At 54.8% G+C, this 26416-nt stretch overlaps 1 protein-coding gene across 1 annotated transcript in view; it reads left to right on the top strand.

Moving 5' to 3' along the window:
* The window catches only part of HMCN2 (hemicentin 2), a 181402-nt gene that overhangs the window by 127239 nt on the left and 27747 nt on the right, over nucleotides 1–26416 (top strand). Inside the window, exons 61-72 of the mRNA XM_075324357.1 lie at nucleotides 275–356; nucleotides 442–573; nucleotides 2258–2398; nucleotides 2478–2637; nucleotides 18290–18414; nucleotides 18519–18702; nucleotides 18911–19008; nucleotides 22756–23025; nucleotides 23413–23603; nucleotides 24788–24869; nucleotides 25058–25194; nucleotides 25422–25563. Coding sequence (XP_075180472.1) covers nucleotides 275–356; nucleotides 442–573; nucleotides 2258–2398; nucleotides 2478–2637; nucleotides 18290–18414; nucleotides 18519–18702; nucleotides 18911–19008; nucleotides 22756–23025; nucleotides 23413–23603; nucleotides 24788–24869; nucleotides 25058–25194; nucleotides 25422–25563 — 1744 coding nt within the window. The remainder of the gene's footprint in view (nucleotides 1–274; nucleotides 357–441; nucleotides 574–2257; nucleotides 2399–2477; nucleotides 2638–18289; nucleotides 18415–18518; nucleotides 18703–18910; nucleotides 19009–22755; nucleotides 23026–23412; nucleotides 23604–24787; nucleotides 24870–25057; nucleotides 25195–25421; nucleotides 25564–26416) is intronic.

The following is a 26416-nucleotide window of genomic DNA, read 5'->3' as shown; positions in this document are numbered from 1 at the left end:
GATCACACAGCCGGGGGTCGTGTCACACAGATCTAGTCCTGATCACACAGCCGGGGGTCGTGTCACACAGATCTAGTCCTGACCACACAGCCGGGGGTGGTGTCACACAGATCTAGTCCTGATCACACAGCGGGGGTCGTGTCACACAGATCTAGTCCTGATCACACAGCGGGGGTCGTGTCACACAGATCTAGTCCTGACCACACAGCAGGGTCGTGTCTAGTAGAGATGTTGACATTGGTGGCTGCTGCTCTGATCGCTTCTTATTTCTCAGGCATCAGATAAAGGACTTTACACCTGTAAGATGAGCAACGTGGCCGGAGCGGTGGAGCTGAGCTACACCGTGTCCGTGCAGGGTGAGTGCGTGTGGCTGGGACACCACTGTGTGAGGTCTCCGGGCGGTGACGCCACCTCTGATACCTGCGATTCCTCTCCGTGCAGTGCCGGCATCCATCATCCATCCACAGAACGAGACCGTCCAGCTGATGACTGGGAACTCCATGGTGCTGTCCTGTGAGGTCGACGGTCTCCCCCCTCCGCAGATCACATGGCTGAAAGATGGGGAACCTATAGGTAATGGTCAGCATGGAGAGTGGGTACAGTGCAGATACACGGCTCAGCAGACAGTATCACACAGGATAAGATTAGATACACAGCTCAGCCACAGTATCACACAGGAGAGGATTAGATACACGGCTCAGTAGACAGTATCACACAGGATGGGATTAGATACACAGCTCAGCAGACAGTATCACACAGTAGAGGATTAGATACACAGCTCAGCAGACAGTATCACACAGGATAGGATTAGATACACGGCTCAGCAGACGTTATCACACAGTAGATGATTAGATACACAGCTCAGCAGACAGTATCACACAGTAGAGGATTAGATACACAGTTCAGCGGACAATATCACACAGGATAGGATTAGATACACGGCTCAGCAGACAGTATCACACAGGATAGGATTAGATACACAGCTCAGCAGACAGCATCACACAGGATAGGATTAGATACACAGCTCAGCAGACAGTATCACACAGTAGAGGATTAGATACACAGCTCAGCAGACAGTATCACACAAGATAGGATTAGATACACGGCTCAGCAGACGTTATCACACAGTAGAGGATTAGATACACAGCTCAGCAGACAGTATCACACAGTAGATGATTAGATACACAGCTCAGCAGACAGTATCACACAGTAGAGGATTAGATACACAGTTCAGCGGACAATATCACACAGGATAGGATTAGATACACGGCTCAGCAGACAGTATCACACAGGATAGGATTAGATACACAGCTCAGCATACAGTATCACACAGGATAGGATTAGATACACAGCTCAGCAGACAGTATCACACAGGAGAGGATTAGATACACAGCTCAGCAGACAGTATCACACAGGAGAGGATTAGATACACAGTTCAGCAGACAGTATCACATAGGAGAGGATTAGATACACAGCTCAGCAGACAGTATCACACAGGAGAGGATTAGATACACAGTTCAGCAGACAGTATCACACAGGAGAGGATTAGATACACAGCTCAGCAGACAGTATCACACATGATAGGATTAGATACACAGTTCAGCAGACAGTATCACACAGGAGAGGATTAGATACACGGCTCAGCAGACAGTATCACACAGGAGAGGATTAGATACACAGCTCAGCAGACAGTATCACACAGGATAGGATTAGATACACAGCTCAGCAGACAGTATCACACTGGAGAGGGTTAGATACACGGCTCAGCAGACAGTATCACACAGGAGAGGATTAGATACACAGTTCAGAAGACAGTATCACACATGATAGGATTAGATACACAGCTCAGCAGACAGTATCACACATGATAGGGTTAGATACACAGTTCAGCAGACAGTATCACACAGGAGAGGATTAGATACACGGCTCAGCAGACAGTATCACACAGGAGAGGATTAGATACACAGCTCAGCAGATAGTATCACACAGGATAGGATTAGATACACAGCTCAGCAGACAGTATCACACTGGAGAGGGTTAGATACACGGCTCAGCAGACAGTATCACACAGGAGAGGATTAGATACTCAGTTCAGAAGACAGTATCAAATAGTAGAGGATTAGATACACGCACTGACCAGTAGAGATTACTGGTGGGGTATATGTTCCGCACTGGTGTATTGCCTGTTCTGCGCGGTTCTCCGTTCACTGCTGTATCTGGTGTTGGCAGAATTGTCATTTTTCTTTGCTGTGTGTAGATGCCGGGCAGCTGGGGGTGACTGTCAGTGGGGGCCGCCTACAGATCAGCGGCGTCCGGCCTGCCCACGCGGGGCGATACCGCTGCCGGGCACAGAACGCGCTGTCCGAGGCTCATAAGGACTTCCTGCTGCTGGTACAAGGTGGGCGGCCGCGGCCATCACCGTCCAGTGTAACGTCACTCATTAGATTGTGCCGTCATTCAGTCTTTCGATTTGGCAGTGGCTCCAAGAATCTTCGGGTCCGATCTTCCCAGTGAGCGGATAATCCAGGTGACGCGGGAAGTGACACTGGAGTGTCCGGCCGAGGGCACACCGCCCCCCCAAGTACTATGGCTGAAGGACGGGAGACCCCTGGATTTATTCTCTTCTCCAAACATCCAGTGAGTAGATTGTAAGATGACATTGTGTATGACTGCTACTATGTAAATTTACGTCTTCAGCAGTCGGCCATTCCTGTAATAACCCGTCTTCAGCAGTCGGCCATTCCTGTAATAACCCGTCTTCTGCAGTCGCCCATTCCTGTAATAACCCGTCTTCTGCAGTCGCCCATTCCTGTAATAACCTGTCTTCTGCAGTCGCCCATTCCTGTAATAACCCGTCTTCTGCAGTCGCCCTTTCCTGTAATAACCCGTCTTCTGCAGTCGTCCATTCCTGTAATAACCCGTCTTCTGCAGTCGTCCATTCCTGTAATAACCCGTCTTCTGCAGTCGCCCATTCCTGTAATAACCCGTCTTCTGCAGTCGTCCATTCCTGTAATAACCCGTCTTCTGCAGTCACCCATTCCTGTAATAACCCGTCTTCTGCAGTTTCCCATTCCTGTAATAACCCGTCTCCTGCAGTCGCCCATTCCTGTAATAACCCGTCTTCTGCAGTCGCCCATTGTGAGGTAAATCCGGAGAGATGACGATAAATCATGATATTCAAGTATGTCAGGAAGCCCTCTCCTGGTGTCAACCCCCCTTTCCCCCACACAACTGGTTTAGCAACAAACTCCATGGCCATGTCCTGTGATATGGAAATTAGGTGGCTTTGGGACAATGGACACAGGATGACTCCCTGCCGTCACCCTGTAGTAGGAGCTGCTATCTAATTAGCAAGGCTATGGAAATAGCCAGACAGAACGACTCCAGTAAAAAATGGTTCATATCTCGCAAGCCATATTTCCGATAAATATGGCAACCATAAAAATGGTGTCTCCGCATGTGGACGATGCCGGCACCCCCTTTTTATGGGAACAGGACATTGGGAAATGCCCCAGGCGTGATATCAGCCAATGGGGAACTGGCAGACAGGTCATGAGTCCCCTCGTTCTGTAGCTAAATTCATAACTGTCACAATGAGAGCATTGGCGTCTGCCTACGACGCTCCCAGGCAAAGTTATAGCCAAAATCCCCTTTGCTGGATAATTCTGATCCATGCAGGGGGAGTGGCAGTGCTTCCCTGTGAGGTCACTAAGGTAGGAGGGGACCTGGATCTGCCCAGGTTGATAACCCTACTTCGGCCATTTTCCAGCGTTCTTCTGCTCGGGGGCCTGGTTGGGAAAGACCTGTGAGGAAGAATCCTAGAAACCTGGTCTACAGCGCCCCCCTGTGGCCAGACGCACAAGGTAACTGATGTAATTGTATACCTGTTTGTAACCCATGCTTTGATTGTAACTGTACTCTGACATAACTGTATATTCTGTAGATTCCCTATTGTATATATTGTAGTTTCTAGTGTGCTTTAGGCGATTAAATTATATAATTAATCTTGGGCTGTTCTGTTATCTCGATCTTGAATCCCACGTCTGTGTGTTCGGCTAATAGTTACCGTGAAGCGGTTGGTGGCAGCGAGTTGTGCCAAGGATTATTGTGGGGAGGCCAGTGAGATTCGGGAAGATATTATATATTCCGCCCGCGGAGGTCGGGGGAATATATACCTTACTCTCACCGGGGACCCTTCAATAATCGGCATAAGTAGTATAGCGGCCTCCTTGCTTATTGTCGGGCAATTCCATAATTGGCCTGACTATAAGAGGGGCGCTAGAGAGCGCGTCACGTGCTCTGTCTGTCGGTCGGGAGGTATAAAGTAGGGGTGACCCCCACTTGTTACCCCCCGATTGTGACGTACTGGTAGCCAGCGCGGGGGATTTCTGAGTGACCCCCCGGTGGTTTGTGACATATTGGTGGCATAGCGGTGGGATCGAGATAATAGTGTGTGTGAGTGTGAGACCCATACTCCCAGACACTAAAGACTGCCTGCAGCAGCTGTGGCTGCTGGGGTCTTCAGACTAGCTCAACACTAGAGTGTCAGAGTGCAGATACTGTAAGGTGGGTGGAGGCATCAGGTGTCAGTTCTGTGTCAGTGACCAAAAGTCTGCAAGAATGGCTGATGGCACCAGGAGCAGAGCTATGCAACTGGCCAATGCTAAGGCAGGAGCCGAAGAGAGGGAGGACGGTGCTGTGGACAGCAATGAGGAGGTTGCCCACGAGTCCTCCAGGAGCTCGACGCCAGAAAACCGTTCTGCCGAGGACATTGCGCAACCTGGCACTGCTGGACAAGATGAGGAGGAGCTCACCCAAGGTTCCTCAACGAGCCAGATGCCAGCCCTCCGCTCTGAAAGGGACAGGGAATCACCAGGCTCCGCAGCGTGCCGCAGATCACCACGTGCCATTCCACCGAGCCTGGGAGGCTCGGATAGCCTTCTTCAAATGGCTATGGCCCTACGCCAGGCTGGAGACCGGGAGGGCTACAAGGAACTCATGGCCGAGCGTGAGCGGCAAGCAGCGCGTGAAGAGCGCCAGGCAGAGCGTAACTACCAGCTGCAGCTAGCTCAGCTCCGGCCCTCATCAGCCACCCGTGACCTTCCAGACACCAAACTTCCAAAGGTCCGTGTTGAGGACTTCCCAGTGCTGGAGAAGGATGGAGACTTGGACTCTTTCTTGACTGCTTTTGAACGGACTTGCTTGCAGCATCATCTGAACAAGGACCAGTGGGCCAAATACCTGACCCCCCGTTTAAGGGGTAAGGCCCTCGATGTCCTTGGGGACTTGCCTGCTGAGGCAGATCAGGGCTACGACACCATCAAGCGGGCCCTGATCCAACAGTACAACCTCACCCCGGAGTCCTACCGCAAGAAGTTCCGGAGCCTACAGAAGGGACCAAAGGACTCCTGGGCTGACCACCGGCGGGCACTTGCCCGAGCTGCCGACCACTGGACCCAAGGCCTGCAGCTTTCCACCGGACCGGAGATCCTGGACTTGTTCATCACGGAGCAACTCTTGTGGAACTGCCCTGAGGATCTCCGCCAGTTCATCCGAGACCAGAAGCCAAAGGGGTCCACGGCTACAGCTGCCCTTGCCGATGACTACACCAACAACCGGGCCCCTGAGGCCAGGAGAGCGGCCACCAGCAGCACCTGGAGAGGGGGTAAGATGAATTCTGCGACTGCCCCACCTGCCCCTAGACTGCAGGGGGTGTCCCCCTCAACTCCCCTCTCCAGGCCCGTGGCAGAACCAAGACGGTGCCACCAGTGCAACCTACCTGGACACTTCAAGGCCATGTGCCCTCAGCGTCCCAAGGCCCCGGCTCCGTCCCCGTCCCAAGGGCCGCCCAAGGTGTATTGTGTGGGTGGGGGTGGTGGTAGGTCCCTGGACAGCTTCCAACCTGTCACCGTCGGCCAGTCTGTGACCATAGGACTGCGAGACAGCGCCTCGGAGGTGACTCTGGTGCGGCCTGAGATGGTGTCCCCCCAAGACTTGATCCCTGGAAAAACCCTCGCTGTCTCCGGGATTGGAGGCATTGACCCGGCGCTGCCTGTTGCTGACATTTATGTGGACTGGGGCGCAGGGCGAGGGGTGAGGGAGGTGGGGGTAACTGATCGGATCCCTGCAAACGTGCTACTTGGGACAGATTTGGGGCAAATAACCTCCCAGTTTGGCCCCGCCCCAAAGGCTGAACCTTCAGCCAGTGCTGACGTGCCTCCGGACAATGTTAATGTGTTATCTATGAATGATGTAAGGGAGGAGGGGGTGAACTCTGATATTTCTGCTTGCACAGACACCATAGACACACACACAGCTGCAGCTGTGACAGGGGAGGGGGTCAGAGAAGGGTGTGACAATGCCTCTACAAGTAATCAGCCTGTGAGCTGGGATCTGTTGCCCTCTGCAGGGATAAGCAGAGAGCAGGGTGCTGCAGGGGGAGGACCAGTGTGTGGGGTGGGGGCTACCACAGCAAATGTGGGGTCCCCAGAGATTTCACAGCGGGGTTCTGTTGCTGCAGGGGGGGAACAGGCAGGTGAGATTGGGGCCGGTCCAGGAGCGGAAGTGCTCCCAGGTAAGATCTCGGTGCAGGGTTCCCCCACAACCGGGGTGTCAGGAAGCCAGGTAGGTCTGCCTGAACCGGCGACTTGGTCAGGAACGGAGGAGGAGCAGGCACGACCCACGGTCGCAGCGGCTGTGGCCGCTGTCACCCGCAGTGGGAGTGCTGGAAGCCAAGGGGCCTCCCGGAGGTCCGATAGCTCTTCCCCTTCTGACCAAGTGGCAGCCGAGTCAGGTGGAGGCCAGGACACAGGTCCCGGGGTACTGACCGAAGATGTGACAGTCTCGTCGATTCTGGCCACATCTGGTCAGGGGTTTCAGGCAGCGTTAGAAGCTGACGACAGCCTGAAAGCTCTAAAGGAGCAGGCGGCACAGCCTCCCTCGGACTCGGACCCGGAGCGAGTGGTCTGGGACCAAGGACGGCTGTACCGGGCCACGGTCCAGCAGGGTTCACCGGAGGCGTGGCCCAGGGACCGACAGTTGGTGGTACCCTATCCGTTCCGGACGGAGTTGTTGCGGATCGCACATGAGATTCCGATGGCCGGACACCTAGGGATCGCTAAGACCAAGGCCAGGTTAAACCAGCATTTCTACTGGCCAAAAATGGGGGCCGATGTGGCTGCCTACTGCCGTTCGTGTGAAACCTGTCAGAGAGTGGGGAAGGCGGGGCCACGCCCCAAAGCCCCACTGGTATCTCTGCCAATCATCGATGAGCCTTTCAGGAGGGTGGCTGTGGATCTGGTCGGCCCGCTGGCCATCCCCAGCAGCTCCGGGAAACGCTTCATACTGACGGTAGTGGACTATGCCACCCGGTACCCAGAAGCAGTGGCCTTGTCGTCCATTCGGGCTGACAAGGTGGCCACCGCATTGCTGGAGATTTTCTCCCGAGTGGGTTTTCCCCAGGAAATGCTCACTGACCGGGGGACCCAATTCATGTCCCAGCTGATGGAGGCCCTCTGTAAGCAAGTCCAGGTGCGACATCTGGTGGCCAGCCCGTACCATCCACAGACTAATGGCCTGTGCGAGCGGTTCAATGGCACCTTAAAGCAGATGCTTAAGATGTTGGTCGACTCCCATGGGCGTGACTGGGAGCGGTATCTCCCACACCTGTTATTTGCTTACCGGGAGGTTCCACAGGCCTCAACAGGATTCTCACCGTTTGAGCTCCTGTACGGGCGACGTGTGCGGGGCCCCCTGGCTCTGGTGAAAGAGGCTTGGGAAGGGGATTTGGCCACCCCTGGAGTGTCGGTTATCGAGTATGTCATGCGCTTCCGGGACAAAATGCAGGCCTTGACGCAACTGGTACACGACAATATGGCTCAAGCCCAGGCCGATCAGAAGCGTTGGTACGACCAGAACGCTTGTGAGAGGACCTACCAAGTGGGTCAAGAGGTGTGGGTACTGGTCCCCGTACCACAGGACAAGCTTCAGGCAGCCTGGGAAGGCCCATACCTCGTGTACCAGCAGCTCAACCCTGTGACGTACCTGGTCACCCTGGACCCTGCCCGTGGAAGGCGGAAGCCCTTCCATGTGAACATGATGAAGGCACATCATGAGCGGGAGGCATGTGCGCTCCCCGTGTGCAACCTGCCCGAGGAGGGAGAAGCGGAAACCCTCTTGGATATGCTAGCCCAGGTTAGGGCAGGCGGATCCATTGAGGATGTGGAGGTTGGCCACCAGCTCTTGGAGGACCAACGGTCCCAGCTGTGGGCCACCCTCCTCCCCTTCCGGGGGTTGTTTACCAACCAGCCCGGAAGGACTGACTTGGCTGTCCATCACGTGGACACTGGGGATCATCCCCCGATCCGGCGTTCAGCATATCGGGTCTCCCTGGAGGTGCAGCAACACATGCGCCAGGAGATTGACGAGATGCTGGAGCTGGGGGTGATCCAGGCATCCAACAGCGCTTGGGCCTCGCCTGTAGTCCTCGTCCCTAAGAAGGACCGAACCACTCGGTTCTGCGTGGACTACAGGGGGCTCAATGCTGTCACGGTCGCCGATGCGTACCCAATGCCACGCATCGATGACCTGCTCGATCAGTTGGCCGGGGCTCAGTACCTGACCATCATGGACCTGAGCCGGGGATATTGGCAGATCCCCCTGACTCGCAAGGCCAGGGAACGCTCTGCCTTTATTACCCCATTTGGACTGTACGAGTCCACGGTGATGCCATTCGGGATGAGGAATGCCCCTGCCACTTTCCAGCGGATGGTCAACACCCTGCTCAAGGGACTTGAAGGGTACGCGGCCGCGTACCTGGATGACATTGCCGTCTTCAGTCCCACCTGGGAGGACCACCTAGAGCATCTAGCACAGGTGCTCAGGCGGATCCACCGGGCAGGTTTGACCATCAAGCCGGGAAAGTGTCAGCTGGCCATGAGCGAGGTCCAGTACCTCGGTCACCGGGTAGGTGGGGGAACGCTGAAGCCCGAGCCTGAGAAAGTGGAGGCCATCGCATCCTGGCCCACCCCCAGGACCAAGAAGCAGGTGATGTCCTTCTTGGGGACCGCCGGGTACTATAGGAGGTTTGTTCCATGCTATAGTAGCCTGGCAAAGCCCTTGACGGACCTCACCAAGAAGAAGCTGCCCTCTGCAGTCGATTGGACAATGGACTGCGAGACAGCCTTCCGGGCCCTAAAGGACGCCCTGTCCAGCCCGCCCGTGCTACAGGCAGCCGACTTCACGCGGCCGTTTGTAGTACAGACCGACGCCAGTGACTTCGGCCTCGGTGCGGTGCTCAGCCAGGTGGACTCTGCGAGCCAAGAGCACCCAGTCTTGTACCTGAGCAGGAAGCTGTTACCAAGGGAAGTTGCCTATTCCACGATGGAGAAGGAGTGCCTGGCCATAGTGTGGGCCCTGCAGCGTCTGCAACCCTATCTATACGGGCGCCACTTCATCGTGGAGACGGACCACAATCCCCTCAGCTGGTTGCACACCGTCTCTGGGACGAATGGGCGATTGTTGCGATGGAGCCTTGCGCTCCAGCAATACAACTTCACCATTCGCCACAAAAGGGGCCGTGACCACGGTAACGCAGACGGGCTGTCCCGACAAGGAGAGGTCGCGGACGGGCGCACGGGGGAACACCGGAGTGTGCTGCCCCCTAGCGCCCTCAAAAGGGGGGAGGTGTGAGGTAAATCCGGAGAGATGACGATAAATCATGATATTCAAGTATGTCAGGAAGCCCTCTCCTGGTGTCAACCCCCCTTTCCCCCACACAACTGGTTTAGCAACAAACTCCATGGCCATGTCCTGTGATATGGAAATTAGGTGGCTTTGGGACAATGGACACAGGATGACTCCCTGCCGTCACCCTGTAGTAGGAGCTGCTATCTAATTAGCAAGGCTATGGAAATAGCCAGACAGAACGACTCCAGTAAAAAATGGTTCATATCTCGCAAGCCATATTTCCGATAAATATGGCAACCATAAAAATGGTGTCTCCGCATGTGGACGATGCCGGCACCCCCTTTTTATGGGAACAGGACATTGGGAAATGCCCCAGGCGTGATATCAGCCAATGGGGAACTGGCAGACAGGTCATGAGTCCCCTCGTTCTGTAGCTAAATTCATAACTGTCACAATGAGAGCATTGGCGTCTGCCTACGACGCTCCCAGGCAAAGTTATAGCCAAAATCCCCTTTGCTGGATAATTCTGATCCATGCAGGGGGAGTGGCAGTGCTTCCCTGTGAGGTCACTAAGGTAGGAGGGGACCTGGATCTGCCCAGGTTGATAACCCTACTTCGGCCATTTTCCAGCGTTCTTCTGCTCGGGGGCCTGGTTGGGAAAGACCTGTGAGGAAGAATCCTAGAAACCTGGTCTACAGCGCCCCCCTGTGGCCAGACGCACAAGGTAACTGATGTAATTGTATACCTGTTTGTAACCCATGCTTTGATTGTAACTGTACTCTGACATAACTGTATATTCTGTAGATTCCCTATTGTATATATTGTAGTTTCTAGTGTGCTTTAGGCGATTAAATTATATAATTAATATTGGGCTGTTCTGTTATCTCGATCTTGAATCCCACGTCTGTGTGTTCGGCTAATAGTTACCGTGAAGCGGTTGGTGGCAGCGAGTTGTGCCAAGGATTATTGTGGGGAGGCCAGTGAGATTCGGGAAGATATTATATATTCCGCCCGCGGAGGTCGGGGGAATATATACCTTACTCTCACCGGGGACCCTTCAATAATCGGCATAAGTAGTATAGCGGCCTCCTTGCTTATTGTCGGGCAATTCCATAATTGGCCTGACTATAAGAGGGGCGCTAGAGAGCGCGTCACGTGCTCTGTCTGTCGGTCGGGAGGTATAAAGTAGGGGTGACCCCCACTTGTTACCCCCCGATTGTGACGTACTGGTAGCCAGCGCGGGGGATTTCTGAGTGACCCCCCGGTGGTTTGTGACACCCATTCCTGTAATAACCCGTCTTCTGCAGTCGCCCATTCCTGTAATAACCCGTCTTCTTCAGTCGCCCATTCCTCTAATAACCCGTCTTCTGCAGTCGTCCATTCCTGTAATAACCCGTCTTCTGCAGTCGCCCATTCCTGTAATAACCCGTCTTCTGCAGTCGCCCATTCCTGTAATAACCCGTCTTCTGCAGTCGTCCATTCCTGTAATAACCCGTCTTCTGCTGTCGCCCATTCCTGTAATAACCCGTCTTCTGCAGTCGCCCATTCCTGTAATAACCCGTCTTCTGCAGTCGCCCATTCCTGTAATAACCCGTCTTCTGCAGTCGTCCATTCCTGTAATAACCCGTCTTCTGCAGTCGTCCATTCCTGTAATAACCCGTCTTCTGCAGTCGCCCATTCCTTTAATAACCTCAGTCGCTCTTCCCTTCACCCGCGCTTCTTCAGCTCTGTCCTTATACACCGGACGCTAATATTGTGCCCAGTATATGTGTGGTCGCACTAGTGACTTGTATAGGGGTAAGACTATGTTCTTCTCATGAGAATCTCAGCCTCTTTTAATGCATCCCATTATTTTATTAGCTTTTGCAGCAGCTGCCTGACACTGGACAGTAATGCAGAGTTTGCCGTCCACCCAGGCACCCAAGTCTTTTTCATTGACAGTTTTACCCAGGGTTTTACCATTAAGTACAGAATTATTATTTCCTCTGCCCAAGTATAGGACCACACATTCCTCCACATTGATCTACAATGGCCATTTCTCAGCCCAAGTCTTCAGCTTACACAAATCTCTCTGCAATATTAAATTATCCTCCTCTGTATTGATTACCCTGCAGAGTTTATCTTCATCTGCAAATATTGAGATTCTACTCTCTAAGTCCCCTACAAGTCCCCTACAAGGTCATTAATAAATATGTTAAAAAGAAGAGGGCCCAATACTGGCCCCTATGACCCAGTCATATTGAGTTCCATTAATAACCGCCCTTTGTTTTCTATCACTGAGCCAGTTCTTAACCCAGTTACACATATTTTCTCCTATTTCCATTAATCTTATTTCTTCGGCGCTCCATTGGGAGACCCAGACGATTGGGTGTATAGCACTGCCTCCGGAGGCCACACAAAGCAATTACACTAAAAAGTGTAAGGCCCCTCCCCTTCTGGCTATACACCCCCAGTGGGATCACTGGCTCACCAGTTTTCTGCTTTGTGCGAAGGAGGTCAGACATCCATGCATAAGCTCCACTGTTCAGTCAGCAGTAGCTGATGACTATATCGGATGGAAGAAAAGAGGGCCCATACTAGGGCCCCCAGCATGCTCCCTTCTCACCCCACTTGCGGTTTGTAAGGTTGAGGTACCTATTGCTGGTACGGAGGCTGGAGCCCACATGCTGTTTTCCTTCCCCATCCCCCTGAGGGGCTCTGAGGAAGTGGGATCTTTCCGGCCACCAAGCCCTGAGGCCGGGCTCCATCCACAGACCCATAGAACCTGCTGGATGTGGAGCGGGAGTGCCGTTCAGGGACAAGGCCCTGCAACTTTCAGGTACTCTGTGTCCCCGTATGGCAGGCCACGCACACTCCAGGCTTGCTGGGTGTGCTAGTGCGCCGGGGACTGTAGCGCTGTGCGCTGGGCTTATAGTCCCTGCAGATTACTGGGGGACTTTACGTGTGGGGACCGCCGCGCCGACCGCCCCTGGAGCGGCGGCGCAGCTGCGACTTGTAGTGCGCCGGGGACGCGCCGACCGCGCTTTTACGGCGGCGGCGCTTCTAACTTTAGTCCCCGGCTTTTGCGGCCTAGCGCCGCTTCGTTCCCGCCCCCACCCTGTCACTCAGGGACAGGGAGAGACGCTGTTCTATAGCAGCGCCGAGGGCTGGAGCTTTATTTGCATTCTCCAGCCCCCTTCACTAGACACAGTGGGCGCCGGGTTCCCGCTCTTGTCTCGGGCACGCCCTCGGCCCGCCCCTCTCCTCTGGACGCCGGCAGCCATTCCGGCACGCAGAGCGGGAAAACGGAGACACTGAGCTACCAGCACAGGATTCCGGCGCCACACACCCGCTTTTCTGCGGGCGGTAAGCGGCAACTAAAGTGCTGACCCACTAATGCCGAAGTGTCCTGTTGTACTTTTGTACGGTCGCTATTCAGGATGCAGACCTAGAAACAGCAGCAAAAGATCAGGGGTGCTAAAGCACGGACTCTATATGCTGCTTGTCTTGCATGTGCTGCAGTGTCATGTGTCCTTTATGCTTGTATGCTTTACATTGCACTGTAAGGGCTATTCTTGGCTGTCTACCCGCCTAGATGGCTAGACAGCGGCAGCAAACAGCAATGGTGCTAAGGCACAAGCTTTCAATGCTGCTTGGATTGCATGTACTGCAGAGTTTATTTTCATGCTTGTACATTCACTGCATGTCGCTATTCTTGGCTAATGCTCCTTGATGACTAGACAACAGCAGCAGAAAAGCAAGGGTGCTAAGGCACAAGCTTTCAATGCTGCTTGGATTGCATGTGCTGCAGTGGTTATTTTCATGCTTGTATGCTATACATTCACTGTATGTCGCTTTTCCTGGCTAATGCTCCTGAATAACTAGACAACGGCAGCAGAAAAGCAAAGGTGCCAAGGCACAGGCTTTCTATGCTCCTTGTACTGCATGTGCTGAAGTGTTTATTGTACTTCATGCTTGTATGCTATACATTGCACTGTACGGTCGCTATTCTTGGCTAATGCTCCTAGATGGCTAGACAGCAACAGCAAAAAAAAAAAAGCATGGGTGCCAAGGCACAGGCTTTCTATGCTGCTTGTACTGCATGCGACTGTTCCAGGACCCCCAGTGTGTGCAATTATTCAACGGGGTCTCTGCTACAGGTGGCCAAAAGAACCACCTGTGATCCCTGTCCAGGGACAGGGACGGAGTTGCAGTTTCCGCTGATATATTGTCTGTGGCTATGACTAACATCTTACAGACTTTGCAGTCCAGACAGACCTTGGGCAATGTTGATTCAATGCCCCTGGCCACCCTGATTTCGAAACAAATCATGGCTCCAGGAGGGTCCCATGCATCCCAGGGTGCAGGCTCTGACACGGACGACAGTCCCAGACGGCCTAAGCGAGCTCCCTAAGAACGGCCCTCGACTTCATCACAGTACTCTCTGTATGATGAGGCAGCCGTAGCTGTTCAGGACTCTGATCCTGAGACCGCTCTCAATCCGGATACACCGGATGGTGACGCTATAGTGAATAATCTTATAGCGTCCATCAATGGAAGGTTGGGTATTTCTCCCTCAACTCCTCCAGTGGAGGGGTCAGCTTCACAGCAGAAGAAATCCCTATTTCGGTATCTCAAGCGTATATTGAGTACTTTTCTGGTCACTCTGACTCCAGAGAAGCAGTCCAGGAACACCACGCTTATCCCGATAAGCGTTTCTCCAACCGTATTGAGGATACGCGTTGTCTCTTCCCCCCTGACGTGCTCAAGCGCTCCAAGGGTGGATCCCCCAATCTCCAGGCTTGCGGCTAGATCTATAGTTGCAGTGGAAGATGGGACTTCACTTAAAGATGCCATTGACAGACAGATAGCCCTATCGGCGGGTCGGTTGCCCCGGCATTCGCAGCCATAGAGGCACTCCAAGCTATTTCAGCTAGTATTGCGCAGAGGGACGCGGTCACATGTACATCTTGGCCGCAGTAGCGTCCTTCTCCTCGCAATGTCGGCATTGCGACTCAAGCTGTTTATGCTGTCCTGGACTCTACGAGCCGTACGTCAGTGGCGTCCGCCAACTCCGTGTTGTTACGCTCCTAGTGTTAAGGGATTGGAGCAGATGCTGCTTCCACAAAAGTGCTTAACCAGATTGCCTTTATCTGGTGACAGACTGTTTCGTGAGCGGTTGGATTAAATCATTCAACTGTCCAAGGGTACGGATTCTTCCTTACCCCAGCTATCAAACAAGACCCATCAGGAGAAGGGACAGTCGAGGTTTCGGTCCTTCCCAGGCTCGGGCACGTCCCAATTGCCCTCGTCCAACAGGACTCAAAAGGCTCAGAGGGGCGCAGGTTCCTGGCGGGCTTAATCACGCCCGGAGAAGACAGCCGGAGGAACCGCTACCAAGGCGGTTTTCTCATGACTTTCAGCCCTCTCTCTCCGCGTCCGCGTTCGGTGGCAGACTCCCCCGCTTTAGCGACATTTAACTGCCACAGGTCAATGGCCGGTGGGTGAGAGACAGTTTGTCGCAAAAACTTCCTCACCGGCCGAGTTGAGGCTCTTCTGCAGGCAGTAGGAGTCGTAATCCCGGTTCCTCCTCAGGAACAAGAGACACTTTTTACTCCGATCTGGTCGGGGTGACAAAATAGGACGACTCCTTCCGTTCCGTTCTGGACCTTAAACTGCTCAACAAGCACGGGAAAACCAGGCGGTTCCGGATGGAATCCCTCCGCTCCGTCATTGCCTCAATGTCTCAAGGAGATTTCCTAGCATCAATAGACATCAGGATGCTTATCTCCACGTGCCGATTGCTCCAGAGCACCGGCGTTTGCTACGATTCGTTATTGAAGACGAGCATCTTCGGTTCGTAGCCCTACCCTTCGGTCTGGCGACAGCCCCACGGGTTTTCACCAAGTTCATGGCAGCAGTGGGACCACTCCCGCACTCTCAGGGTCACCCTGTGATCCCTTACTTAGACCATCTACTTGTCAAGGCACTCTTTTAAGAGGCATGCCAACACAGCCTGAACATGGCGCTGGAGACTTCCCAGAGTTTCGGGTGGGTCCTCAACTTTTCAAAGTTAAACCCAATCGCTGGCATATCCTAGCTTGGGGTTTCACACTCTCTCAGCGATGGTGAAGCTTCCACTGGACAAACAGCGGTCACTACAGACGGGGGTGCAGTCTCTCCTTCAAGGAGACACCTCATCCAGAGGCAGTCCCTTTCACGCAGTTTCATCTGCGTCCACTTCAATAGAACATTCTTCGCTAATGGGAGGGGAAGTCGATGTCCCTACACAGGAACGTCCCCCTTTCTCAGACGATCAAGGACTCTCTTCAGAGGAGTCCACTCTTCAGATCAATTGTCTGGAGCTCTGGGCAGTGCATATGGCCCTGCAAGACTTCCTGCAGTGGCTGGAAGGCCAACAGATCCGAATTCAGTCGGACAATCCACAGCGGTGGCATACATCAACCACCAAGGCGGACTACGCAGTCGGCGAGCCTCCCAGGAAGTCCGCCGGATTCTGCTAGGGGTGGAAGACAGAGCATACACCATATCCGCAGTTCACATCCCGGGCGTAGAAAACTGGGAAGCAGACTTCCTCAGTCACCAGGGCGTGGACGCAGGAGAATGGTCTCTGCACCCGGACGGGTTTCACGAATCGGCACAACAGCAAGGTCCCGGTTTTCATGACGATCAAAGAGCTCTGGCGACAGGCATCTCACGGTCGGTCAACCGTGGGCACTACCAGACCGGCCAGAATTACTGTCCCAAGGGCCGTTTTTCCATCTGAATTCTACGGCCCTGAACCTACTGTGTGGCCATTGCGTCCTAGATCCTAGTGTCCTCAGGATTATCCCACGGGGTCGTTGCCACCATGAGACAGGCTATGAAGCCCACGTCTGCTAAGATCTACCACGGAAGTGGAAGATTTTCTTTTACTGGTGCTCTGTACAAGGAGTGTCCCCCTGGCCATTGGCATTGCCTACTTTTCTTTCCTTCCTGCAATCTGGGTTGGAAAAGGGCTTGTCGCTCGGCTCCCTTAAAGGGCAAGTCTCGGCGCTATTGGTGTTTTTTTCAGAAGCGTCTAGCACGACGTCCGCAGGTACGCACGTTCCTGCAGGGGGTTTGGTCATATCGTCCCCCCGTACGAGCGGCCGTTAGATCCATGGGATCTGAACAGGGTACTAGTTGCTCTCCAGAAGCCGCCTTTCGAGTCTCTGACGGATGTTTCACTCTCTCGACTATCACGGAAAGTGGCCTTTCTGGTAGCGATCACGTCTCTTCGGAGAGTGTCTGAGCTAGCAGCGCTGTCATCCAAGGCTCCCTTCCTGGTGGTCCACCAGGACAAGGTAGTGCTGCGTCCCATTCAGGAGTTTCTCCCTAAGGTAGTATCCTCGTTTCATATTAATCAGGATATCTCCTTACCTTCTTTTTGTCCTCATCCGGTTCACCGGTATGAAAAGGATTTACATTTGTTAGATCTGGTGAGAGCACTCAGAATCTACATTTCCCGCACGGCGCCCCTGCGCCGCTCTGATGCACTCTTTGTCCTTGTCGCTGGCCAGCGCAAGGGGTCGCAGGCTTCCAAAGCCACCCTGGCTCGATGGATCAAAGAACCAATTCTTGAAGCCTACCGTTCTGCTGGGCTTCCGGTTCCATCAGGGCTGAAGGCCCATTCTACCAGAGCCGTGGGTGCGTCCTGGGCATTACGACACCAGGCTACGGCTCAACAGGTGTGCCAGGCAGCTACCTGGTCGTGTCTGCACACTTTCACCAAACATTATCAGGTGCATACCTATGCTTCGGCGGACGCCAGCCTAGGTAGAAGAGTCCTGCAGGCGGCAGTTGCCTCCCCGTAGGGGAGGGCTGTCTTTGCAGCTCTAACATGAGGTATTTCTTTACCCACCCAGGGACAGCTTTTGGACGTCCCAATCGTCTGGGTCTCCCAATGGAGCGCCGAAGAAGAAGGGAATTTTGTTACTTACCGTAAATTCCTTTTCTTCTAGCTCCTATTGGGAGACCCAGCACCCGCCCTGTTGTCCTTCGGGATTTTTGGTGGTTTTTCGGGTACACATGTTGTTCATGTTGAATGGTTTTTCAGTTCTCCGACGTTACTTCGGAGTGAATTTGTTTAAACCAGTTATTGGCTTTCCTCCTTCTTGCTTTTGCACTAAAACTGGTGAGCCAGTGATCCCACTGGGGGTGTATAGCCAGAAGGGGAGGGGCCTTACACTTTTTAGTGTAATTGCTTTGTGTGGCCTCCGGAGGCAGTGCTATACACCCAATCGTCTGGGTCTCCCAATAGGAGCTAGAAGAAAAGGAATTTACGGTAAGTAACAAAATTCCCTTCTTTATGTACTCACCCACCGTCTGTCTCCCGCTCGCTGCCTCGCCATCCTGCTGCTCCGTGCTTCCATTCTCATCCACCCCAGCGAGCACTGGCTCAGAGAGCTGCAGACTCCTCTCCATATTGTCTATGGATCTCGGTGTTGCCACCAGTTTAGATCCAGTACCTGGGCTCCCATATGTCCAGCATGCCCACGTTTCGCCCGGCGTGCCACGTTTCGCCCGGCGTGCCCAGGTCTCGCTTGGTGTTATGCACTCACCACCTGTGCTGTTTTCCCAGGTTTTCTCCGGACGGACAGTCCCTGGTCCTCCCGTCAGTCCAGGCCTCGGACTCCGGCCGCTATACGTGTCTGGCACGCAACATCGCAGGAGAAGACACAAAGGTTTTCGTCTTGAGCATCCTCGGTGAGGGAGATGCCGATTCTGTCAGATGTCGCCACCATCACTGCGGAGGGGGAGGAAAATCAATTTATGTCAATTTTTTTGTTTTTTTATTATGGCACTCTTAGCCCCTCCAGTGTTTGAATCCGGCACAAACATCTCAGAGATTGTCAGCAGCATTCCTGGATCGCAGGCCACCCTAGAGTGCCACGCCGGCAGCTCCCTGCCCATGCAGCTGACCTGGATGAAGGACGGACATCCACTGGCCACGTCTCACTTCCTCAGAGTGTCTTCAGGAGGACGGATTCTCCGGTAAGGAGTCGGGGTCAACTGCAGGGGTGACAAGCGGGGACATATGATTGACCCCGATGGGGGGTCTACAATGGAGAAGGTAGATTGTGAGCACTATCGGGTGCCAGGACCAATGTGCGAGAATTCATCAAGCACCGGCACCCGTACCATGGACCGCTCAAAAGGGGTGACCGCACGTTCCTTATACATATTGCTCCTTTCTCTGCAGAATATCCCATGTGCAAGTTTCCGATGCAGGAGTTTACACATGTCTAGCATCAAGCCCTGCTGGAACCGCAGAGAAGACCTTCACCCTTGTGGTAGAGAGTAAGTGCTGGGCTTTTTTTATGTCAAGATGTTTCGTACAGTGATAGTCCTGAGGCTCATTATACTTCAGAGCTGAAATCATAATTCTGCTCAATGTTATTGGAAACTACGTCACATGTGATGACTCTGAATGTCTGGAAAGTACCTAAAGGAGGCACTATTGAGCTGTAGGGCCAGGAGACCTCCGTATTGTGGAGACCGCCACAGTTTCTCTTTACGGCGTGACCTAAAGCAGCTGTGATGTCATCCATTGTTTGTTTTACCTGTGCTGACCCCTTTGTGGCACATGTCTCCTAATACTAGGTGTATCATTGTCATCGGTGGAGGAGGACAGAGAGGTCTGGAGGGAGGAGGACAGAGGAGTGTGGAGGGAGGAGACGGAAAAGTCTGGAAGGAGGAGGATAGAGGGGTCTGGAGGGAGTAGGACAGAGGGGTCTGGAGGGAGTAGGACAGAGGGCTCTGGTGGGAGTAGGACAGAGGGGTCTGGTGGGAGTAGGACAGAGGGGTCTGGTGGGAGTAGGACAGAGGAGTCTGGAGGGAGGAGGACAGAGGAGTCTGGAGGGAGGAGGACAGAGGAGTCTGGAGGGAGGAGGACAGAGGAGTTTGGAGGGAGGAGGACAGAGGAGTCTGGAGGGAGGAGGACAGAGGAGTCTGGAGGGAGGAGGACAGAGGAGTCTGGAGGAAGGAGATGGGGAAGTCTGGAAGGAGTAGGACAGAGGAGTCTTGAGGGAGTAGGACAGAGGAGTCTGGAGGGAGGAGGACAGAGGAGTCTGGAGCGAAGAGGACAGAGAAGTCTTGAGGGAGGAGATGGGGAAGTCTGGAAGGAGGAGGACAGAAGAGTCTAGAGGGAAGAGGACAGAGATGACTGGAGGGAGGAGGACAGAGGGGTCTGGAGGGAGGAGACGGAGAAGTCTGGAAGGCGGACGACAGAGGAGTCTGGAGGGTGGAGGACAGAGGAGTCTGAAGGGAGGAGGACAGAGGGGTCTGGAGGGAGGAGGACAGAGGGGTCTGGAGGGAGAAGGACAGAGGAGTCTGGAGGGAGAAGGACAGAGGAGTCTGGAGGGAGGAGGACAGAGGAGTCTGGAGGGAGGAGGACAGAGGGGTCTGGAGGGAGGAGGACAGAGGAGTCTGGAGGGAGGAGGACAGAGGAGTCTGGAGGGAGGAGGACGGAGGAGTCTGGAGGGAGGTGGACGGAGGAGTCTGGAGGGAGGAGGATGGAGGAGTCTGGAGGGAGGAGGACAGAGGAGTCTGGAGGGAGGAGTCTGGAGGGAGGAGGGCGGAGGAGTCTGGAGGGAGGAGTCTGGAGGAGTCTGGAGGGAGGAGGACGGAGGAGTCTGGAGGGAGGAGGATGGAGGAGTCTGGAGGGAGGAAGACGGAGGAGTCTGGAGGGAGGAGGACACAGGAGTCTGGAGGGAGGAGGACAGAGGAGTCTGGAGGGAGGAGACGGAGAAGTCTGGAAGGAGGATGATAGAGGAGTCTGGAGGGAGGAGGACAGAGGGGTCTAGAGGGAGGAGAACAGAGGGGTCTAGAGGGAGGAGGACAGAGGTGTCTGGAGGGAAGAGGACAGAGGGGTCTGGAGGGAGGAGGACAGAGAGGTCTGGAAGGCGGACGACAGAGGAGTCTGGAGGGTGGAGGACAGAGGAGTCTGGAGGGAGGAGGACAGAGGGGTCTGGAGGGAGAAGGACAGAGGAGTGTGGAGGGAGGAGGACAGAGGGGTCTGGTGGGAGGAGGACAGAGGAGTCTGGAGGGAGGAGGACAGAGGAGTCTGGAGGGAGGAGAACAGAGGAGTCTGGAGGGAGGAGATGGGGAAGTCTGGAAGGAGTAGGACAGAGGAGTCTGGAGGGAGGAGGACAGAGGAGTCTGGAGGGAGGAGGACAGAGGAGTCTGGAGGGAGGAGGACAGAGGAGTCTGGAGGGAGGAGAACAGAGGAGTCTGGAGGGAAGAGAACAGAGGAGACTGGAGGGAGGAGGACAGAGGGGTCTGGAGGGAGGAGACGGAGAAGTCTGGAAGGCGGACGACAGAGGAGTCTGGAGGGTGGAGGACAGAGGAGTCTGGAGGAAGGAGGACAGAGGGGTCTGGAGGGAGAAGGACAGAGGAGTCTGGAGGGAGGAGGACAGAAGGGTCTGGAGGGAGGAGGACAGAAGGGTCTGGAGGGAGGAGGACAGAGGAGTCTGGAGGGAGGAGGACAGAGGAGTCTGGTGGGAGGAGGACAGAGGAGTCTGGAGGGAGGAGGACAGAGGGGTCTGGAGGGAGAAGAACAGAGGAGTCTTGAGGGAGGAGGACAGAGGAGTCTGGAGGGAGGAGGACAGAGGAGTCTGGAGGGAGGAGGACGGAGGAGTCTGGAGGGAGGAGGACGGAGGAGTCTGGAGGGAGGAGGACAGAGAAGTCTGGAGGGAGGAGGACAGAGGAGTCTGGAGCGAAGAGGACAGAGGAGTCTTGAGGGAGGAGATGGGGAAGTCTGGAAGGAGGAGGACAGAGGAGTCTGGAGGGAAGAGGACAGAGGAGACTGGAGAGAGGAGGACAGAGGGGTCTAGAGGGAGGAGGACAGAGGGGTCTGGAGGGAAGAGGACAGAGGGGTCTGGAGGGAGGAGGACAGAGAGGTCTGGAGGGAGGAGGACAGAAGAGTCTGGAGGGAGGAGGACAGAGGGGTCTGGAGGGAGGAGGACAGAGGGGTCTGGAGGGAGGAGGACAGAGGTGTCTGGAGGGAAGAGGACAGAGGGGTCTGGAGGGAGGAGGACAGAGAGGTCTGGAGGGAGAAGGACAGAGGATTCTGGAGGGAGGAGGACAGAGGAGTCTGGAGGGAGGAGGACAGAGGCATCTGGAGGGAGGAGGACAGAGGAGTCTGGAGGGAGGAGGACAGAGGAGTCTGGAGGGAGAAGGACAGAGGAGTCTAGAGGGAGGAGGACAGAGGAGTCTGGAGGGAGGAGGACAGAGGAGTCTGGAGGGAGAAGGACAGAGGAGTCTGGAGGGAGAAGGACAGAGGAGTCTGGAGGGAGAAGGACAGAGGAGTCTGGAGGGAGAAGGACAGAGGAGTCTGGAGGGAGGAGATGGGGAAGTCTGGAAGGAGGAGGACAGAGGAGTCTGGCGGGAGGAGGACAGAGGAGTCTGGAGGGAGGAGATGGGGAAGTCTGGAAGGAGGAGGACAGAGGAGTCTGGCGGGAGGAGGACAGAGGGGTCTGGAGGGAGGAGGACAGAGGAGTCTGGAGGGAGAGGGAGAAAGGGGTCTGGAGGGAGGAGGACAGAGGAGTCTGGAGGGAGGAGGACAGAGGGGTCTGGAGGGAAGAGGACAGAGGAGTCTGGAGGGAGGAGGACAGAGGAGTCTGGAGGGAGGAGGACAGAGGAGTCTGGAGGGAGGAGGGCAGAGGGGTCTGGAGGGAGGAGGACAGAGGAGTCTGGAGGGAGGAGGGCAGAGGGGTCTGGAGGGAGGAGGACAGAGAGTAAGTCCTGGGCTGTGCGTGTAATACGGAGGATTTATTTAGCTGGAGATGTTTCCTACAGTGAAAGAACTAGAGCTGCAATCATAATTCTGCTCAATGTTATAGGAAATGACGTCACATGTTGTGTCTCCGAATGTCTGGAAAGTGCCTACAGGTGGCGCTATTGAGCTGCGGTGCCAGGAGGCCTGCGTATGGTGGAGACCGGCACAATTTCTCTTGATGGGATGTCGTCCATTGTTTGTTTTACCGGTGCTTCCCCCTTTTGGTTCATGTCTCCTAATACTCGATGTGTCATTGTCGTCCCCGCCAGTGGTGGAGCAGTCGGAGAGTACAGAAGAGGTCACCGCGATCCTGGGGTCTTCGGTCACATTCACGTGTGAAGCTCATGGGTCTCCGCTACCTTCACTGTCGTGGGAGAAGAATGGCGAGCCGCTGAATCTTCAGAGTAACCTCCTGCCCAATGGGCTGGGGGCGCGTCTCCACCTGGAGTCCGTCCATGCCGGGGACTCGGGGCTGTACTCCTGCACGGCCCTCAACGCGGCCAGGAGGGTCAGCAAACACTTCCGCCTCATAGTGCTGGGTGAGTACAGCGGATAACCCCTTCCCACATCCGATGTGTCCGGAAGACGCCCTCTTCCAGCTCCTCGGAGTGATCGTGTTGCAGCACACACTGTCTGTAGAGATCGTGTGGCAGCACACACTGTCTGTAGAGATCGTGTCACAGCGTACACTGTCTGTAGAGATCGTGTCACAGCGCACACTGTCTGTAGAGATCGTGTCGCAGCGCACACTGTCTGTAGAGATCGTGTCGCAGCGCACACTGTCTGTAGAGATCGTGTCGCAGCGCACACTGTCTGTAGAGATCGTGTCGCAGCACACACTGTCTGTAGAGATCATGTCGCAGCGCACTCTGTCTGTAGTATACCTGATAGTGCAATAACCGGGGGCTTCATCTTCTGCTTCCCAGAACCACCGAGGATCGAGGGTCCTCCTCATCCAACAGAGGTCGCCATTGGCGTGAATGAGCTTCTGGAGCTGACGTGCAATGCGGGCGGCTTCCCCACTCCTGACGTTACGTGGGAAAAAGATGGACGACCTTTTTCACGGCCAGACGTGCTCACAAGAAATGGGACTGCCCTAAGAATCGAGAGCGTGAAGGTGCGTAGTGCTGGGTCCATAAAAGGTCCAGAAAAACCTCCCGTCCCGTCTCAGCTGATGCAGCGCAGCTTGGTTCTCATGTGCAGTAACTGAGGGAGATCTGATAAAAGGGTCCCACACACTGCAGAGAAAAATGAGCCGAACCCACTAATAGCCGAAGCTGTGCGGGGGCTCCTGACTGTCAGAGGGGTCCGGAGGTGAGGGCAGAGGAGTCTGGAGGAGAAGTCTGGAGAAGGAGGACAGAAGAGTCTGGAGAATGAGGATGGAGGAGTCTGGAGGGAGGAGGACAGAGGAGTCTGAAGGGACGAGGACAGAGGAGTCTGAAGGGAGGAGGACAGAGGAGTCTGAAGGGAGGAGGGCAGAGGGGTCTGAAGGGAGGAGGGCAGAGGGGTCTGGAGTGAGGAGGACAGAGGGGTCTGGAGGGAGGAGGACAAAGGGGTCTGGTGGGAGGAGGACAGAGGAGTCTGGAGGGAGGAGGACAGAGGAGTCTAGAGGGAGGAGGACAGAGGGATCTGGAGGGAGGAGGACAGAGGGATCTGGAGGGAGGAGGACAGAGGGATCTGGAGGGAGGAGGACAGAGGGATCTGGAGGGAGGAGGACAGAGGGATCTGGAGGGAGGAGGACAGAGGAGTCTGGAGGAGGAGAACAGAGGAGTCTGGAGGAGGACAGAGTAGTCTGGAGGGAGAAGGGCAGAGGAGACTGGAGGGAGGAGGACAGAGGAGACTAGAGGGAGGAGGACAGATGAGTCTGGAGGGAGGAGGACAGATGAGTCTGGAGGGAGGAATCTGGAGGGAGGAGGACAGAGGAGACTGGAGGGAGAAGGACAGAGGAGTCTGGAGGGAGGAGGACAGAGGAGTCTGGAGGGAGGAGGACAGGGGAGTACGGCTCTCGGAGGAGTGCTCGGCTGCAGTCAATCACTCCTATATTGGGGGGTGTAGGTGACAGCTGTGTAATGTATGGAGGCTCTGTGCTGTAGGACATGGTTGTGACGTGTGTTATCGGGGTGGGTGGGCTGCTTGTTTCCTCGGCCCCTCTTGTCTCGCTGTCAATCACCGCGGCTGCTGTGAGGCTCGTGGTTGTATACTGGCCCCTGTGGAGCGGTGGCTGGTTCCCGGCTGCGCGCGCTGATGCTGCGGATGTGAAGCTTCACAATGGTCTATATCATTATATATCTGCTCCTCCAGGCTGAAGATGCCGGGGTCTACATCTGCGTGGCCAGCAGCGTGGCCGGAAGAGACACCCGGGCCACGTGGGTGCGGCTCAAAGGTGAATGGAATGAAATATCTTGTGCATCTTCTACATGTCAAATGTAAAAAGCGGAGCCTCCTCTGAAGACCGCGCGCCCCCTGTTCTCGAGGAGAAGGGGGTACAGTGTCACCGCTCAGCCTCATTCACACCCATAGGCGAGGCCGTGGTGCTGTTTTTCTGATCCGGACCTCATCCTTTTCTTGCAGTGCCCCCCAGCGTCATTGGTCCTGATGGGCCGCGCTCGCTCTCGGTGTCCATTGGAGGACAGCTGGTCCTGGAGTGTCGGGTGGAAGGAGACCCGGCCCCGTCCATCCAGTGGTTCAGAGGAGAGACGCCCCTGCAGGTACGATGAGGGTCCGTGTCCTCCTAGATGGGGGCGCTGTCTGCTGATAACATGGAGACTGCAAAGTCAATGTGAAACAACAATACCGTCCCTGTGTGAAACCAGTAAACCGTCCCCTCTAGCCACAGTTTTATAGGGGGCGCGATACCCAGAGACCCTCTTCAGTGCCATGTCCCGGGGGGTCCGTATATTTCTAGAAGTGATGATATTTTTTCTTGTTGTTCCAGATGGAGAGACGTATCCAGATTTTGTCTAAGGGCCGATACATTCAGATTTCCGGCCTGCAGGCCTCGGACAGCGGGGAGTACGCCTGCGTGGCCTCCAACCCCATCGGCAGCACCAGCCTGAGGTTCATTGTGGAAGTTCACAGTGAGTGACCGTGGCTGCCGTGTCACCGCCATATCGCTGCCGTATATGTTCATGAGCCATATCGCCACCGTATATATGCTTACTGGCCGTGTCACTGCCATATATGCTCATGAACCGCATCGCCGCTATATATGTTCATGGGCCATATCGCCACCGTATATGCTTACTGGCCATATCACTCCCATATATGCTCATGAACCGTATCGCCGCTATATATGTTCATGGGCCATATCGCCACCGTATATGCTCACAGGCCGTATCACCTCCATATATTCTCACGAGCCGTATCACCGCCATATATGCTCACGGACCGTCTCACCACCATATATGCTCATGGGCTGTATCGCCGCTGTATATGCTCATGGGCCATATATGCTCACAGGCCGTATTGCCACCGTATATGCTCACGGACCGTATCGCCACCGTATATGCTCATGGGCTGTATCGCCGCTGTATATGCTCATGGGCCATATATGCTCACAGGCCGTATTGCCGCTGTACATGCTCACGGGCCGAATCGCCTCCATATATGCTCACAGGCCGTATCGCCACCGTATATGCTCAGTGGTTGTATTGCCGCCATATATGCTCACATGCCGTATCGCCACCGTATATGCTCAGTGGTTGTATTGCCGCCGTATATGCTCACAGACCGTATTGCCGCTGTATATGCTCAGTGGTTGTATTGCCGCCGTATATGCTCACAGACCGTATTGCCGCTGTATATGCTCATGAGCCGTAACGCCGCTGTATATGCTCACGGGCCGTATCGCTGCTGTATATGCGCCGCCGTATATGCTCATGGGCCATATCGCCGCCGTATATGCTCATGGGCCATATCGCCGCCGTATAT

Source organism: Anomaloglossus baeobatrachus, chromosome 9 (assembly GCF_048569485.1).
Source record: "Anomaloglossus baeobatrachus isolate aAnoBae1 chromosome 9, aAnoBae1.hap1, whole genome shotgun sequence".
NCBI classification, from domain to species: domain Eukaryota; kingdom Metazoa; phylum Chordata; class Amphibia; order Anura; family Aromobatidae; genus Anomaloglossus; species Anomaloglossus baeobatrachus.
Note: the sequence above shows the minus strand (reverse complement) of the source record. Positions and strands in the feature narration are given on the sequence as shown.